This window comes from Chelonia mydas, chromosome 4 (assembly GCF_015237465.2).
Source record: "Chelonia mydas isolate rCheMyd1 chromosome 4, rCheMyd1.pri.v2, whole genome shotgun sequence".
Lineage (NCBI taxonomy): Eukaryota > Metazoa > Chordata > Testudines > Cheloniidae > Chelonia > Chelonia mydas.
Window position 1 is genome coordinate 119,161,891 of NC_057852.1, and position 16,886 is coordinate 119,178,776.

Sequence of the window (16,886 nt, forward strand, 5' to 3'; positions counted from 1 at the left end):
AGGCACTTTAAACTAATCTCTTGAATTGCTCTTAGCAACCTAAACTGAAATGTTAAAAGGTTTCTGCTTTGGAAAATGTACCTTGAGATTCTCCGAGAGCACACTGTTAAAAATGAAATGCCCTTTCAATGGCTTTTCCAGCAGTGAAACACCTTCTAAGTTCGATCTGATTTTGGTGAAACTTTAGAAGGAGCAATATAACTACTTGATCATATGGCAAAAACTGAAAATACCACTTTATTTTTTACTTTGATTAAATGTATTCTAGTAATATTTGCACACAAAAAACCAGCACAATAACAGTTATGTAATATTTGAGTCATAACACTATAAAGACTTACAAACTTTGGAATTCTGGCATAGAAACACTTCATCAGAATCATAAGTGTAGAGCTGGAACAGAATGGTGACAATTAAAAAAAAAAAAAAAATCCACTAAGGGCCAGGGGTTTGATCCTGCTCCCACTGAGAGTCAATAGCAAAACTCCCATTGACTTTAATGGCACAGGATCAAGCCCTGAATCCTAGACACCTTCCTAACAAATAGTCCCCCTGGCCTGAACAGGACAGCTCATGTGAGTACAGTGAGCAGGATTTGGTCCTTGATCAGTTCAGAGTAACAGGGAAATCATACAGTATAGAAAAGCAGGCAGTATCTTTCCAGATTTTATTTTAAAAATATAAAATATTCAGCACTTCAAAAACTTACTAGTGCCTCTTCATTTGCAAAGGAAACTACTCATTACTTGGGGAATATTTACTAAACATATACAAACAATGGTTCTCCCTCAGCTGCAGTAATTATCATTCTACTTTCTTGTCCCTGACTAAATGTCTACAACATCTGGCAACAGACATCATTTTGTTTATTTTTAACAACCCACTTCCAGATTATTGGACTAAATTTGGACCTGAAGGAAGCAGGTACAGCTCCAACATGTGTTGACTTGCACCAATTGATCTGTTGAGCTTAAAAGCTAACACTGTATAGAAGGGAAAACAATAAAACACTCTAACTACTGGCGAGGTTATACAATCATTTTACATTTACATTACCATAAATTAATATAACAATGACAAGTGAATGAGAAACTTTGAATTAGTGATATCTACAGTGATACAAAACTTGAGGGGATTAATCAAAACCTCAAACTGGAAATCAATTTATCACATCTCTTGCATTGAGAGAACAATCAACTATTTTAAACGTTGTGGAACAGATAGTGTAAAGTAGAGTAGCTTCATGGACTTCAAAGAGACTCTCTTACTCAATTCCAGGTTTCAGAGTAGCAGCCGTGTTAATCTCTATTCGCAAAAAGAAAAGGAGGACTAGTGGCACCTTAGAGACTAACCAATTTATTTGAGCATAAGATGAACTGAGCTGTAGCTTACGAAAGCTTATGCTCAAATAAATTGGTTAGTCTCTAAGGTGCCACTAGTACTCCTTTTCTTTTTACTCAATTCCAGTGATGCTATCCTAGTTTATCTCCACTGAAAATCCTGCCGGGTTCTAAATACCCCTTTGCTTTGCTAATACTCCCCCAGAAACTTGAAAAAGTAAAACTGGCCTGTCTGTTTATAGTTCAAGGTAGACTTTTTTTGCATGTTTAACTTTTGTAGCATGCCAGCAATTACAAGACTTTTAGACCCTATTTGCTCTCAGGACACTGATGGAAGTAATATTTAGTTTTATATGTACTGAAGCTGTGAGAAGCAATTAACTTTAATGAGACTTCTTTTTCTTTTAATCTGCGACTGATTAACATTAGCATGATTACTATGAACTGCATGCAGATGTGTTGCACTGTTCTTGCCATTATGTCAACAGTCCTTAAGATTGGGTCATATCGGATTTCAAACTCATTCTACCTCTTGGCATCTTCTGTATGAAATCTCCTTCATTTGCAACAAAATATGTGCTCCTTCACGCTCAGTGTCTGAAATATGTTCTCAATCGTTGCTCTGTCTGGGCCACTCTTAAATGTTTGATTTACATCCTCGACCTCAGCTTGCCGACAACGGGTTTATTAACACAAAATTCTGCCCACCATGATGGTCTCTCCAGCACCTTGCTGCCTTGAAGGACTATTGTCCACAGATTTTTATACAGCTGCAAAAGAAGAAGAATGTAGATTAACATAAGCAGAAAATCATTTAAATTTCACAAAAGTTTAAACAATTCAAATAAAACCAACTGAAATGGAATTGCAATTGCAACTGTATTTCTAGGAATACAGAACAAGCACAAGGAATAAGCACAAAATAAAGTGCATAATTATGTGAAAGCAAGAACAAAACAAATTTGGGATCAGATCTTCAGCTGGGGTAAACTGGACTAACAGTTTGACTTAGCTGAGTGAGGCTGATTTGTGCCACGTAAGGATCTGGCCTTTTAACGTTCTAACTGCTATGAAACAATCACAAAGCAAAAGAAAAACAGTGAAAACGCAGTTCACAGAGGAAAGATTAAATGAAGCTGTTTCATTCTGTCCATGCCTCTGAAAGTTATAGCTGAAAATACTCTGTTTTTACCCTTCTTTCTATATGTTTTTGGCAAGTTACAGAATTTTTCTCCCAGATGTGAACACTTTTCTGTTTGAGCATCAGAAATTCCTCTCCCATCACCACATTGTTAATTCATCAGTCTTTCCCAACTTGTTATTTTATACAGCCCAGTTAAAAGCATTAAATGGGAAATAAATTCTGCAAAAGGCCACTTTAATAGTGTAGATCTGTTGAGCGCTGGTCAGGTTATACTTTTTGCTATTTGGAAATATTTGACAGTTTCACAATTAATTTAAACTTTTTAATACCATCCTAAAAAAATGGGAGGAGGTGAGGGAGACCAGATCCTCACCTGGTGTCAATCATCATAGCTGCAATGACTTCCATGGTGCGACACCGATTTACACCAGCTGAGGCTTTGGCCCTACATGTTTTAAATAAAAATGTCAAAGAATCTCCAAAATAGTTAATACATTTGAACTTTGATTTTTCTGGACTATGGTTAGCTGAGACACTTGGGTCCATAAAAAAGTTGGTTTGACCTCCAGCATACAAAATGTTCGATTTAGTACTGAAAAGCTAACGAAAACTTTATACACTTAGGCTGAGATTTTCAAAGCTGACTTGGATGGGAACTGGGCATCCAAGTCTTCCAACTTTAGTCTTGAATCATTCAGTCCTAAAGCTGCACAGTAAGTTCTAAAGCCTCTTTCCTGCATAGTTTAAGAACTGCAGATTCCTGACCCCACCAACCCCACCTTAACAGAACTTTGATTATCCAAATGAAATTCATTTCCCTGTTACACTCAGATGATCTGGCCTGTACAGTCCTGCAATTTGTACTGTATTTTTTCCATTGTCTTTCTACTCTTCATTCTCTTTATTTTTACCTCTGAAATACAAGCTGTCTGTAATTTATTAACCAGTTAAATCCACACTCTGTTCAGAATACACATTCTTACTGTCATCAATTTCTTCTGCTTCTTATTGGATATTTTAACATTCACATTTACAGTCATTTGGATACCTTTCTTTCTAATTTTCTGCTTTCAGTTATTTTGTCTTTGGATTCTCTGACTCATAGCTGTGGCCCTAATCTTATTTTAAGAACCATAATTTCCCTTTCCCGCTCTGTAGGTGGTTCATGTTTTAGTCATTTTTTAAAATTTTTTCCCTCTAAACCACTTCCTCAAAAACATTAATTGGATGTTCAGATTCTGTAGGAAACTTAGCAGGCAATTGGGAGCCTAGGACTCTGACTGTCCATGGGATTTAGGCTTCTAACTGCATTAGGGCCAGATTTTTAAAGGTATTTAGGTGCCTAAAGATGCAGGTAGGCACTTAGTGGGATTTTCACAAAGGGATTTCACTCCTATAGGAGTTAGGCACTGAGGTACTTTTGAAAATTCCATTTTGAATGTGGGACTTAGGCTCCTAAGTCACAGAGACAGTTTTGAAAATTTTACCCCTAAACTTTAATAAAGGCAAGAATCTGTATAACTCCACCAAGTACCCTAACCTTATGAGCCACCCAGACAAGTGGCTTTACTTTAAGGACCTGTATGAAAATGAGACCACTGATTTAGATGCCCAAATAGGAATTTAAGTACCTAAAAGCAGACATGCAAGTGTGAAATTCTGACCATGCAATTGCTGACACTTAGCCACAGGGTGAGTTTAGCCCTTTCCCCCCATGAATAACCCTTCCATTGATGGGGAGTCCCATTCTTCGGAGGCCACACCCCAAAACCACCACATCTAGAAGAGTCTAACAAAGTCACAGGTAGACTGTGTTCAGTGCCATGAAAATGACCACCTCCTCCTTCTTTCTCCTAATTCTCATGTGTCTGACCCTCTTTGGTAACGACTCCCCTGCAATTGAATAAGTGAATTAGAAGCTGCTGCTTTCATTTTGGGTAGCTGCAACAGCTTGATTAGGAAGAAGGTGGCTCTTTCATTTAGATAATTAATTTTTATGTTCTTGATAGTTCAAGCAGTAAACAAGGAAGAGGAACAAAAACTGTCTTCAGCATTTTGATGATGTGTCTAAAATCACATTTTAATTGGTGTCTGCACAAGATAAAGCTGAAAATGCAACTTAGGGTTCCTGGAATGGAGACATCTATTGGAATAACAGGGCAGATGAGTGATCTTTTGTAGAAGGAATGAAATACTTTTTAAAGGAGCTTTGCTACCACATGATACAGGGCCAGATTTTACCCGGCCCTTACCCAAGTACACAATATGGGTGACAAAGGGAACGATGTCAATATAGTACAGCATGGATCAGACCCAATATTCAAAGAACATTCTTGTACCCTAGCATGGCCTGCATACAGGCCAGGCAGAATTGCCATGTGTCTGCTTATGAGCTCAGAGATTGTTCCATTTGTGCTCCCAGGAAGGGGAACACTGAGGAAAGCAGCACCTCATGAAGGGGTGGGTATTGTAGTAGGTGCTCTCTGCTGCATACTACAGAACTAAAGGGGGGCATTCTGAATACTTTTCACTGTTCCTTCAGGGAAAGTGCAGCTCTGCACGACCCTGTTCTGTGAGCTGTGCCTATCAAGTGTATTCACTGTAGCTCTCTGAAAACAGTACATATTGTTTTGTTCAGCCTCAGATGTAAGAGGCTAGTAAGATCCACTAAGAGGAATTTTTAGAACAGAAATCTTACAAGAATCATCCAGCTGTACAGAAAGACACTTTCCAAAGCCCTTCGCTCTTAACTGGACTGAGGAAGAAACTGACATGCATAAAGAGAAGAACAGACTGCCTCTAGGGATATCTGCAAATGAGCAACACTTCCAGGACCCACGGCACAATGGTATTGCTTAGGTGGTGCTAGAATTGACTGAATGGCACTACGATGAAGGCAGACACTGAAACACTCTGGCCAAGATTTTCAAATGTGATTTTGGGTGCCCAACCTGAGACACGCTGAAGAGGCCTGATTTTCAGAAAGTGATGAGAATCTATCCCCTTCAAAATCAGGGCCTCTGAAAGGTGCCCCAGGTTGGGTACCCAAACCCCCCAGTCACTTTTGAAAATCTTGACCTGTTTTTTTAAACCAAATTGGTTTGAGGCTCCGTTAGTTAATGTTTGTAAAATACTTTGAGATCCTCCCAATAATGGTGTAAAGCACAGTGGTGGTGGTGGTGTTATTATTATTTCTGGTCTATAAGTGTACCTGTTACTTTTCAAGCTAAGGGCTGTCTCAATCCAGCCTAGAGAAAGGTGGGGTGAGTTGTGCATTTCTGCCATTTATACCACACACCAATTTCGGCAGCATGTCGTGTATGTGTAGCTACACGCTGCAGTTTAAACGGCTGCAGCCACACTGCGGTGGGTAGCTACATGTGTCAGTGAAAGGCTCTGGCAGGGAGGAGGTGGCAGGGAAAGGATCAGCGTTTTCTCTGCTGCCTCCCCCGCTGCCAGAGACTTTCCCTGCTGGAGTCTTTCCCTCTGGCAGGGAAGGGCTCCAGTGTCAGGGAGTTGCTGGGGCCTTTTCCTGCAGAGGGAAAAGGCTCTGGCACTGGGATTCAGCAAGACTCCACACTGAGAGTCATGGCATGAGTGAGCAGACAGCATGTAGTGGATGTACTCCGGGTACATTCCTACACCCTTCCGGCATACTTTTACTTGCTTACTCCATGTCTCACGGTCTACACTGCTATTTATGTCTGTGCTAGGAGGGCTCTGCATGTACATACACTACACACTGCTGAAAGAATCCTGCAGTGTAGACACACCCTTAGGGAGCAGCCTGCATTGTGTCTCTGTTTTTTGATTCTTGTGTGTTAAGGTTCTGGATTTTAAGAAATAAAGTAGTGTTAAATCTTTCTGGAAGGTTGCAATGTAATTTCTCTGTTTGTAGGCCATGACCATAACGCTTCTTAATTGGAACAAGTTTTAATTCCACTTTGCTCTCATATTAGACATTTTCATTAAAAATCAGGAAAAGAGGGTAAATTACATTAACAGTGACACTAAAATGAGGGTGTTGTGAGCACCAGTAAGATCAGAGGAATCATTCCTAGAAAAGTTAGAAATATGGGCAAGGAATAAAAACACAAGATTCCAACTGGTAAAATGAAAGCCATTACATCTGATGAGACAATAATTTGAAACAGCAACAGAACTAAACAAAAACAACGACCTAGGATGAAAACCTAGCCCAATTACAATCAATGGGAGTTTTGCTATTGACTTCAAAGGGGCCAGAATTTCACCTTTAGGGTGATACTAGATGGCAAATTAGACTATGCTGGACAAAGTGATAGAGAAGTAAAAAAGACCAGACCACCTTTGGGGTCTATGTGCATAGGTAAAGCATCACGGAACAAGAAGATAGTAACAGAGAACCCGACTCAATGAGTTTGGGAATCAGAAGGGTTGGCAAAGTTAGAAGGATGTTGGAGGCCCTCCAAATATTTAAATATCTAGAAAAGAGATCTTTCACTGTGGAATTATGGGATGTACAGTAGCTTCTTCAATCCAGGGTATGCACAGAGTTCTACCAAAGCAATACATTCTGAACAGTAGCATGTGACTTCCCCATATACTGGAGCATATCCTCAGCTAGTGCAAATTGTCATAGCTCCATTGAAGTCAAAGAAGCTATGATAATTTTCACCAGCTGAGGGTCTGCCCTTTTCTTCTAGCTGTAAAGCTTCTTAATTTAAAATATTAGTCTGGTTACATAAATGCCTTTTTAATTATTAGCTTTACAAACACAGGAAGGTTTCTCTTTACCTCTCCATCAGCTCTGCCAATAGGCGAGTTCAGAATGAAGTCAGGAGGTGCAATGACATCCACCAAGGCAACTGCATCATCTTTCAACTGTTTAAAAACAAAGAGCATAAATTTGGCAGCTCTTCTAGATTTCTATGGTTCCTACGAACAACAAAGCAGTGATTCAAGAAACCAGCCAATGGTAACTTAAGTTGTTACACTTTTAAAGATCCACTATCAACACACTGTCTATTCACACTATTTTTGTCTTTCTTCCAGAGCAATAAAAAAGAAAAAAAAGACCCAACTCTATTTTAGAAGGTTTCCATGCTTTCCTTAAAAGCATTAAGTTTTATTTTCACCTACGCAGTACTGTGTATGTTCATACAAACTGATCAACACACAACTCATTCATTAACATACAATTTCCAGATTCTTCTTCTTTACAATTCATATCTTGCCTGGTCAAAATGTGTGCTAGCTTGAAAAGCTATGTGTTGAGAAAAAAATAACACAGACAATATTTATGAGCTGAGATGATAATGAAATAAATAGAACGGCACTGCTGCTCTCAAGTGTTTTATTGGCCTCCCATTTCATCCAATAAACACATTACTTCAAATGACAAATGAAATCCAGAGCATCATCTTCCAAAAATTTCCCCTCAAAATATGAAATATTACTTTCTCTGAGCCCTTGTAGAATACTCAGGCTTTGACCCAATGCTACTAACCTTCCCCTTTTTAAACAGGCTATTCAACTGCAAATAGGATAGCATCCTGGTAATCTCTTGAAGTGCAGAATAAGTGGTATGTCTTTCTTCTGTTACTAGCATGTTGTGTTGCTGTCCATCCACACCAAAATGATATTAGAGACTTACCTTGGAACAAAGCTCCAGAATAGCATGCCGTATGAATCGACCAGGCTGTTCACCTGAAACATATCCACCTGCAAATATATTTACAATGAAATTAAATGGTGAAGCTAAGATTATGTTGCTATATTCCTTTTACCAATGGCATGGTTTTATAAATCTGTTTGGTATTTATGAAGATGAAACTTGTGAGAGTTGTGATGACTCTCTCACTCAAGAGGTAGACTTTAAAAACTCGCTCCCTCAGGCACCTGGAGCCTTTTACATGTGTAAGTCACAAGGCTTGTCTACGGTCCCAGGGTGTGTGAATTAGAGCATGCACTAGGGTGCTGCACTGTAACTGTCCTATGTGGATGCTGTGGGCATGAACTAAAAGGTACCTAGTTGACAGTAACATAGTCCTGTTTGAAAGAGAACTATGTTAATGCGAACTAAGTTCTTTTTAGTTTGCACCAGCAAATGTCCACATGGGACAGTTACAGCACAGCATGCTAGTGTGCACTACAGTTCACTCCCCCAGAGTCTGAACTGCAGGGCCGGGTAGACAAAGACGCACTTGCAGTATGGCTATATATCATCCCTACCCCAGGGGCTGGATCTCACAGAGGTGTATAAGTTCACTACAGCCCTTGTGCTAACAGAGCTGAGGCTTTTAGCTTAGCTAATAGAGTCTGACTCTTTTAGATCCAGAGTTAAATCCCTGCTTCTGACAGCCTACCCTGTAAAGTTGCATTACACCGGCAATAACTAAATGTTCTATCATACACTCCAGTCAAGATTCACTTTCTCCCTGCCAAGTGCAATGCGCTATATAGAAAAAATGAAGGTTACAATTAGGGCTGTTTAAAAAGTGATCCACACTGAAGATAGATTTGATCTCACCTTGGTAGAGCACGGCCATGTGTTTACTTAAAGACCACAGTCCATACAGAGCACTAAGATGCTTTAGCACAGGCTGGAGTGCAGATGGTGTGTCGGGATCATGAGTGTATTCGTGATACCTTTGTAAGACTGTTTGCTCGATAAAAGCGATGGCTAATGAACGACAGTAGTATACCTTAAGAAATAGAAAAGGATTAAATAACATGCTGACAAACAAAACACACAAGGGCCAGATCCTCAGCTGCTATAAAATGGCATAGCAACATTGAAGTTAATGGCGTTATGCCGATTTACACCAGTTGACAAACCAGCTCAAGTTTTAACAAATAAACAAGACTCTCTGGGAAGTGTGTGCCTAAGGAAGTGCTTTCAAAGTGTGCATTTCAAATGTCTGTTTGGCTAGGGACAATTAGGTTTTTCAGAAACGCAGTGGACATATCTACTGCAACTGGAAATAAGGTTCCTAATTCTCCACCACCTCCCAACTCGTACAGTCACTTGTACCCCTTGTACAAACGGCAGGGCAAAACTGATGTATAATATGCTACCGTTCTGATCTGGAAGCATTTCATACCCACTTTGTACAGGTGTAAATGACTACATAAGGTGGAACACAGTTGAGAATCAGGTCCAAGATCTTGTTAATGCCCATTAAGCCCGAACAGAAAATGCTATAGAAATTAATATGAATGATACCAGTAGGGTTCTATGGAAATGATTATAAAATCTATAGTACTGAATAGAGACTGCTCTCCTTTCAATAAATGTTTTTGAACAATCTTATGGAATTCTGTAGCAGGGATAGAATTTTCCACTAAATTAGCGGAAAAGGAAGGGTCTGATCCTATAAACACTATTGGACATAGTGCTTACTAGTCCCCATTGACTCTAATGTTGTTTGAAAGAATGACACAACTAACCCTTTGCTCTTACCTTATTAGCAAGGTAAAAAAAAAAATCACTAACTCTTACAATATTTTTAATACACGGGATAAAAATATAGGGTCTGAGTATTTGCATAGGAAGATTTGGTAGCCTTTACATATCCACTTGAACTGGAATACCATTTAAATTTGAAAGAGGATGTTATATGAATGAATATGTATATGAGAGTGAATCGAGAGCTGAATAGGAAGCTGTTTGTGTTATAACAGTTTGTTACACTGCTCTCAATTGTTTCATACAGGCATTAATTTTGTATTAATCAACTTGTTGGGTTTGTTCTATGTTCAGTAAATCACAGTTGGTTGGGTTTCTTTTAAATCACTGCAAAAGATGGGATATTTAAAAAACCAAAGACCTCTTCCAAATAATTCCACTTTCTTTGTATAGTTCTTTGATAGCACCCTTGATCAGTGTCACAACCAGAGATAAGCTTGAACCACAAAAAACACATCTGAACACCCATAAACTTTGGGAGGGCAGAGAGATTTTTTTCACCCTCAATGGCTGGACCTGAATTTAGATCAGAATTTCATGATTAGACCAATTCTCTAGTCACAATCAAATGTCTCTCACAGTATCCCTGTTGGAGCCCTGAGAATGAGTTCCCTCCTCCCCCCACTTCTTCCTACTTTATAAACCCAGTCTTGTAGTCCTGCATTTTCCCCATTAACCTTGTGGCTGAGAACAAATGGACAGGACTCCCTTCTGAGCCTGTTAATCCTGTTCAACCAGAATGAGACATCACAGATGAGTGATACAAAGCACTCCCTCCCCTGCTACCCTGGGATGTCTTCAGTGAACTCTCAACTCATAACAGCCCAGGTATAGGCCAGGAATCTGTCCCAGATCTCCTGCAGCATGACTGAACACTACATCATTTCTCTGCCAAGGGGTTGACAGAAAGTGCTTCTTCATGGCCTGATGTTTTAAAATCAATTCTGCAAAGGTCTCCAAAGCTCCAGCATGCTAATAATTTTCAGATGTATTTAATGCACATTATTTACAAAAAGAAAAGGAGTACTTGTGGCACCTTAGAGACTAACCAATTTATTTGAGCATAAGCTTTCGTGAGCTACAGTATGCATCCGATGAAGTGAGCTGTAGCTCACGAAAGCTTATGCTCAAATAAATTGGTTAGTCTCTAAGGTGCCACAAGTACTCCTTTTCTTTTTGCAAATACAGACTAACACGGCTGTTACTCTGAAACCTGTCATTATTTACGAGAAAAATCCTCCCCTGTGCTGCACAAGCATTGTAGGAAGGGAAGAGGGCCTAATGAATATAAGGAAGAAGCAGGGCAGGGCACCTCTATATTGCTCAGCTTCTTAACACACTTGGCTATGCACGACATTCCCAAAGGGGTGTAGTCATTGGGTAATGGGCCGTACCAGATGCAATCGTAGTTGTATTTATGCTGCTGTGAGTAGTAAGTGCCAGCCAGGGGACATGTTGTTGCTCTGATACTGACCCAGTAAAGTAGACATTTCTCTCTTATTCTAAACTGTTGCTCTGATGAAGGCTCTGATGGTGGTTACTTCTACCATAGCCTTTGCAAAGTCCCAACCAGCAGAGCTATCCTGGGTGGTGGATGCCTGCGTGAAGCCAGGTCTTCTCTACTTGGATACAGAGTTGAGCGTTTCTTGTTGCAAGTTTTCAAAGTACTTTGCAGGTAAGGTTGGTAAGATTGGCCGCCTTCAGAGCAGCAGATCCCCCTCAGGAGTGACAAATGCCAAGAATTCTGTGCTTTGGGTTCCAGCCAGTTTTGCTCACTGAGGACAGAGATGGATGGGGAAGTGCTGCAAGCTGTGATTTGGAGCCATGCCCTCCTTGGCTGTTAAAATCTTGTTAGGGGACAGTGGATCCACTCGTAGCATGACTGTCAATGTTTCCTTTTCAGTTTCCAGTACTCTCAGTCTGGTATCTTTCATGAGGGCTCTGCATTTGAATTATAGACATTAGAGACGGAAAAGACCTATTAGGTCATCTAGTCCATCTACCTGCCAGAGCAGGATTCTTTCCTACAGTACGTATTTGGCCACAAGCGCAGCATAATAAGCAGATGTAGATGTACTAATTAGGAATGGTAGTGGATTTAACAGTAGTAGATATAATGTTCAAAAGAGGAGTTTAAAATTAAGATTAATTTGAATTTATTACACAACTATGTCTGCATGGTTCTGAAGGAAACTATTTTCTGAAAGATTTTACTGATCATAATTGTCCTCCTTTAATACTGTTTAATACAACGCACATGAATGGGAATACATTTTTATTAGTTACTATGATTTGCTGCTTTATGAATGACAGAAGGATACAGCAAACAAGATCTGGCAAACTTGGAGGAAAATAGACAGTAAATAAGGTAGGACTCTGAATAAAGTGTTACCTGGCTGTTGTTTCTTGCTTCAAAATCACTACTCCCAGACCGTTTCTCGTGGCTCAATTTAAGGACACTTTCTCGGAGCAGGTAACAAACCAGCCATTTATATGCAGCTAACGGAACTGCAAGACAGAAGAAATTTTCCATGTGGGAAAGAGAGGAAAACTGAAATATTGCATGTTGATGCTCCCATTGCTAGTAATCACAAACAGAATCGACTTTATTCTAAACTCATGTTATGTGGGATGGACACTGGATTCCTATAGGAGGCTTACATAAATCAATAAAAATCTCCTGCAGCCATCGCATCACAAATATTCAGCCGAACAGTGTTGGGCAGTGTTATTCCCTGGACAAGAACCTCTGAGGGCCACCTAAGCACTGCCGCAAATGATTCTCCTTTCTCTGAGCTGACAGTTAACCAAGGCACCAGCATGGTCGTAGGGGACACTGTGTTGCTGGAGATGCTGGGGTAGATTCTCCCTTGTGGACAAGTTCTGCTAATTGCAGAGCACAGGGAAGGTTTCAGGGAGTCAGCTGTGACCCCCATTCCTCTGCAACCTGACCCTAGCATAAGGAGCTGCTCTAACTTATCCCTCTGAGGTAAGGTCCCTGAATGACTTATGAGAGTGGAGGGCAGGCATAACAAAGCTCCACTCCGCCATGACCCTTCCCTGCTTTCAGCCTTTTCCTCCAGCATCCTGGAGATGGGTGTGGGCAGCTTTCACAGGAGGAGCTATGCCACCTCCACCAGCTTGTGACCACTGGAGAGTTTCCCTTTGCTAGGGGAATGCTCTGCTGGCAACCCACTGCCACAAAACTGCAACTTTGAAGTGCCTGACTGGGGCAAAAAGAATCCTGACCATAGTCTTTGAAATAAGAATAAACAAGGTCTTGGCCACGTGCATTCATTAAATGTCCCATGACACTTTTCACAAGAATGGGTTGTTTCCTGTAACAGAGTCAAATTCTCAGTTTATTATTTATATTCTGCCTCCCTACAGGTTCAATCACGTAAGGTATTTTCTCTTCCTTTTCTAAAGATCAATCCTGAAAGGTACTGTGTATCTCCTTGCATTGAGGATAGCCAACAACTTGTGGGTTGAGCCCTCAAACGTTGTGGAGTGATGGTACATGCCATTAAACTGTTGCCATGTTCCACCCAGATGGGGCTGCATTTAAGTGACAAGTGAAGTAACCACTGCATATCAGATTGTTAAATTTTTTAAGCACTCTGGGATTATTAGGGAAGCAGGTATTACAGAGCATGTTATGGGCATGTTTAGTGTTGAGAAAAAGAAGGCCAAGGGGGCACTTTATAACAGTCTTCAAATATATTAAGGACTATTATAAAGAGGATGGTGATCAATTGTTCTCCATGTCCAGTGAAGGAAGGTAGGACAAGTAGTAATTGGCTTAATCTGTAGCAAGGGAGATTTAGGTTAGATATCAGGAAACACTTTTTGACTATAAGGATAGTTAAGTACTGGAATAAGTTACCAAGGGAGGTAGTGGAATCCCTGTCATTGGAGGCTTTTAAGAACAGGTTAGAAATACACCTGTTAGGAATGGTGTAGGTACACTTGGTCCTACCTCAGTATGGTGGGGGGCTGACTAGATAACCTCTCAAGGTCCCTTCCAGCTCTACATCTCTATGATTCTTGGCTAAATCCTGGTGGCCTAAATCCTAGTCAGAGACTTAGTCCAGTGCTATTAAATTACTTCTAATAGAAAATTAATACAGATGAACAGATTTAGTGTTTTTTTTTTCAACTGTGATTTGGCTGCTTCAGTAGGTATTAACTGAGGAGACAAAAATGTGCTTAGTTATTAGTTTGTGCTGTCCAGCATGTCACAAGCTTGAGATTTACCACAAAGACAAAGCAAACATTTATTTCAGCAAGTCTTTCTTCTAAGCCTTTGCATTTTGAAGCTAATCAGATGTTAAGTTTTTGTCATAACTATTGAGGCATTATCTCACTTGGAGCTCTGCATCATTACTGAGACTTCAGTAATCCCAGGATTTCTTCATTCAATTAGCTGAGCACTGAAGCAGTTATTTGGATTCCAGGAAATAAGCAGATTGCCTGTTAATGACATCTATAAATTAAGGTTAAATTTCTACCCACAATAAGTTCTCAGTTTCATAGACTGACTTTTGTCTTAAATCCTCATATAGATCTAATTCCCTCTAATTTCCCCCTAGGGGCCAGTTTGGGTAAATAGCAGCAATAAAATCGTGGGAATGGCATGTACCGTCTTTCTTAATTTGATTATAGCAGAGAAAACTAAGACAACTGCTGAAGTTTTTTTCTCACTGTTTCTCCATTTTTTCCAACCAAACTAAAGACGATTACTACACCGTGACATACTTTGTCTGTGCCTACTGTACTATTCAAAATGTTGCCCTGCTCTACACTGTTCTAACTCACATGCATTTTCCTTATAAAGCTATTTCAAGGCCCCAACCTAATTACATCAAATGGAGATCTGGCCCTCATAAGAGTCTCTGGCCATGTCTACACTACACAGTTTTGTCAACAAAAGTCAGGTTTCATAGACAAAACAGCGGAGGTGTACACGCAACAATGTTCCTCCCACCGATTTAACTCTCCTGCAACGCCAAAAGAATAAAACCACCTCGACGAGAGACACAGAGCTTTTTGCGACAAAGTTACAGTGACACGGTGTCAGTGTAGACACTGCACTTGTTTATGTTACCCTCAGTGGTCTCTGGGAGGTGTCCCACAATGCCCATCATGACCACTCTGGTGAGCAGTTTCTACTCTGCAAAGGTACTCAGGCATGCACTCCTCCCACTTTAAAGTCCTGAGTATGTTTGAAATTCCACTTCTTGTTTGCTCGGAGTGGACAGCCCACATCGCATCTTCCCATGCCGGCTTTCCACAGCAAACAGGCTCCCGTGTGGAGTACAATGGAAGTTGCTGGATCTGTTGGGTCTGTGGGGAGAGGAGGATGTGCAGTTGTAGCGCCAATCCAGCCATAGGAATGTTGACACCTATGAGCAGATTGCTTGTGGCATGGATGAAAAGGGGCAAAAAAGGGACATGTAGCAGTGCCGTGCGGAGATAAGGCAGGCATACCAGAAGGCACGGGAGGCCAACCGTTGCTCTGGTGTGGCACCAAAAACATGCTGCTTCTACAAGGAGCTGCACACCATCCTCAGCAGTGACCCCACCTTCCCCGCCAAGAGCCCCATGGATACTTCGGGGGGACTGGAGGCAGCAGCCAGTGGGTCAGGCCTGAGGAGGTTGAGTTGAAGGAGAATGTGGGGCAGGCGACAGGCTCGTCTGGTGGCGTGGCGAGCCAGGACCTCTGACTCCGGAGTGGTCTAGCCTGTTCCAGCAGTCCGGCTCTGGTATGCTTGAAGCAGGAGATGGGAGCTCTGGTGAGTACTCATTTTACTTTGATAGTGCATGGTTGCATAAGGTAGAGGTGTCTTTTATTTTGCTACATGGTGCATGTGGGAGAAGGGATTGAAATTAACAACACTAGGTACTGTTTGCATCTGCTTCACATTTTCCTGTGCAGCCATGCAGTGGAGGTCTTGCAAAACAGTTTGTTAATGCACACTGGGATCTCCTGGGAATCCTCCATAGAGATAAAACGGTTACCCACCTTCTTGTAACTGTCGTTCTTCAAGATGTGTTGTTCACATCCATTCCAATCAGGTGTGTGCGCATGCCGCGTGCACAGTCGTTGGAAACTTTTTCCCTTAGCAGCTCCCATCAGGTTGGCTGGGGAGCCCCCTGGGGTGGCGCCCTCATGGTGCTCAATATATGACCCTGCCGACCCAACCCCCCTTCAGTTCTTTCTTACCATATGTGGCGGCCGTTGGAACTGTCTCGCTTGCCTTGCAAGTGCTCCCTTAGCTTAGTTATCTAGTTCTCTTTTTTTCAGAATACTGTTACTAGGTGCTTGCAGTGATCCCTTGGGTCAAACCCTCGGATCAAGCTCACCATGATTAGCGCTCTGGCCATGCTTGCCAAGGAAAAGTGAGAAAGAGGCGTATGTAACTTTTATGCTTTTATGATTCAAGACTATGAGTGAAATCACAATACTGACTCTGTGTATTGTTTCTTTTGTTTCTGCAGATGTGCTCTTGAGGGCCAGCTCCTACACACTGTCAGATAAGGAGGTGAATGAGGAAAAGTAAGGGCAGCTCTCATTTTGTAGTCCTTGTGCTGTAGGGCGGGTATGAGCTCTGCACAGAGTTGAAGGAAGGTGGCTTTACGCACATGAAAGTTCTGCAGCCACTGCTCGTCATCCCATATTTCCATCACAATCTGATCCCACCACTCAGTGCTTGTTTCCCGAGCCCAGTAGCAACAATCCACCGTGTGCAGCTGTTCCGTGAATACCAACATCAGTCTTGAATTGTTTCTTTCCATGGCACACAACAGCTCATGAAATACTGCAAGATCAGCCGTTCATAACACTTATCACTAGACTGGTGAGCAGTGCAGGATCCATGCTTTCAGGCAGAGATAGCAGGTGCAAAGTTTATAGAGGCAGTTGAAAAATGTCCTGAAATGCAGCTGGAAG

At 41.2% G+C, this 16,886-nt stretch overlaps 1 protein-coding gene across 9 annotated transcripts in view; it reads right to left on the minus strand.

Annotated features, from left to right (window-relative positions):
• Window positions 1-209: 209 nt before the first annotated feature.
• The window catches only part of ACOX3 (acyl-CoA oxidase 3, pristanoyl), a 61,236-nt gene continuing 44,559 nt past the window's right edge, over window positions 210-16,886 (minus strand). For 6 of the 9 annotated variants that reach the window (XM_037898143.2, XM_037898145.1, XM_037898142.2 and 3 more), the window contains 5 exons: window positions 12,327-12,442; window positions 8,996-9,170; window positions 8,120-8,187; window positions 7,261-7,347; window positions 210-2,110 (listed from right to left, as the gene is read on the minus strand). In XM_037898143.2, coding sequence (XP_037754071.1) covers window positions 1,991-2,110; window positions 7,261-7,347; window positions 8,120-8,187; window positions 8,996-9,170; window positions 12,327-12,442 — 566 coding nt within the window. In that variant the 3' untranslated portion in view covers window positions 210-1,990. Of the gene's footprint in view, window positions 2,111-2,857; window positions 2,930-7,260; window positions 7,348-8,119; window positions 8,188-8,995; window positions 9,171-11,328; window positions 11,876-12,326; window positions 12,443-16,886 lie in introns of those variants that run through there. The other 3 variants (XM_037898144.2, XR_005225234.2, XR_005225235.2) reach the window with 3 other exon arrangements.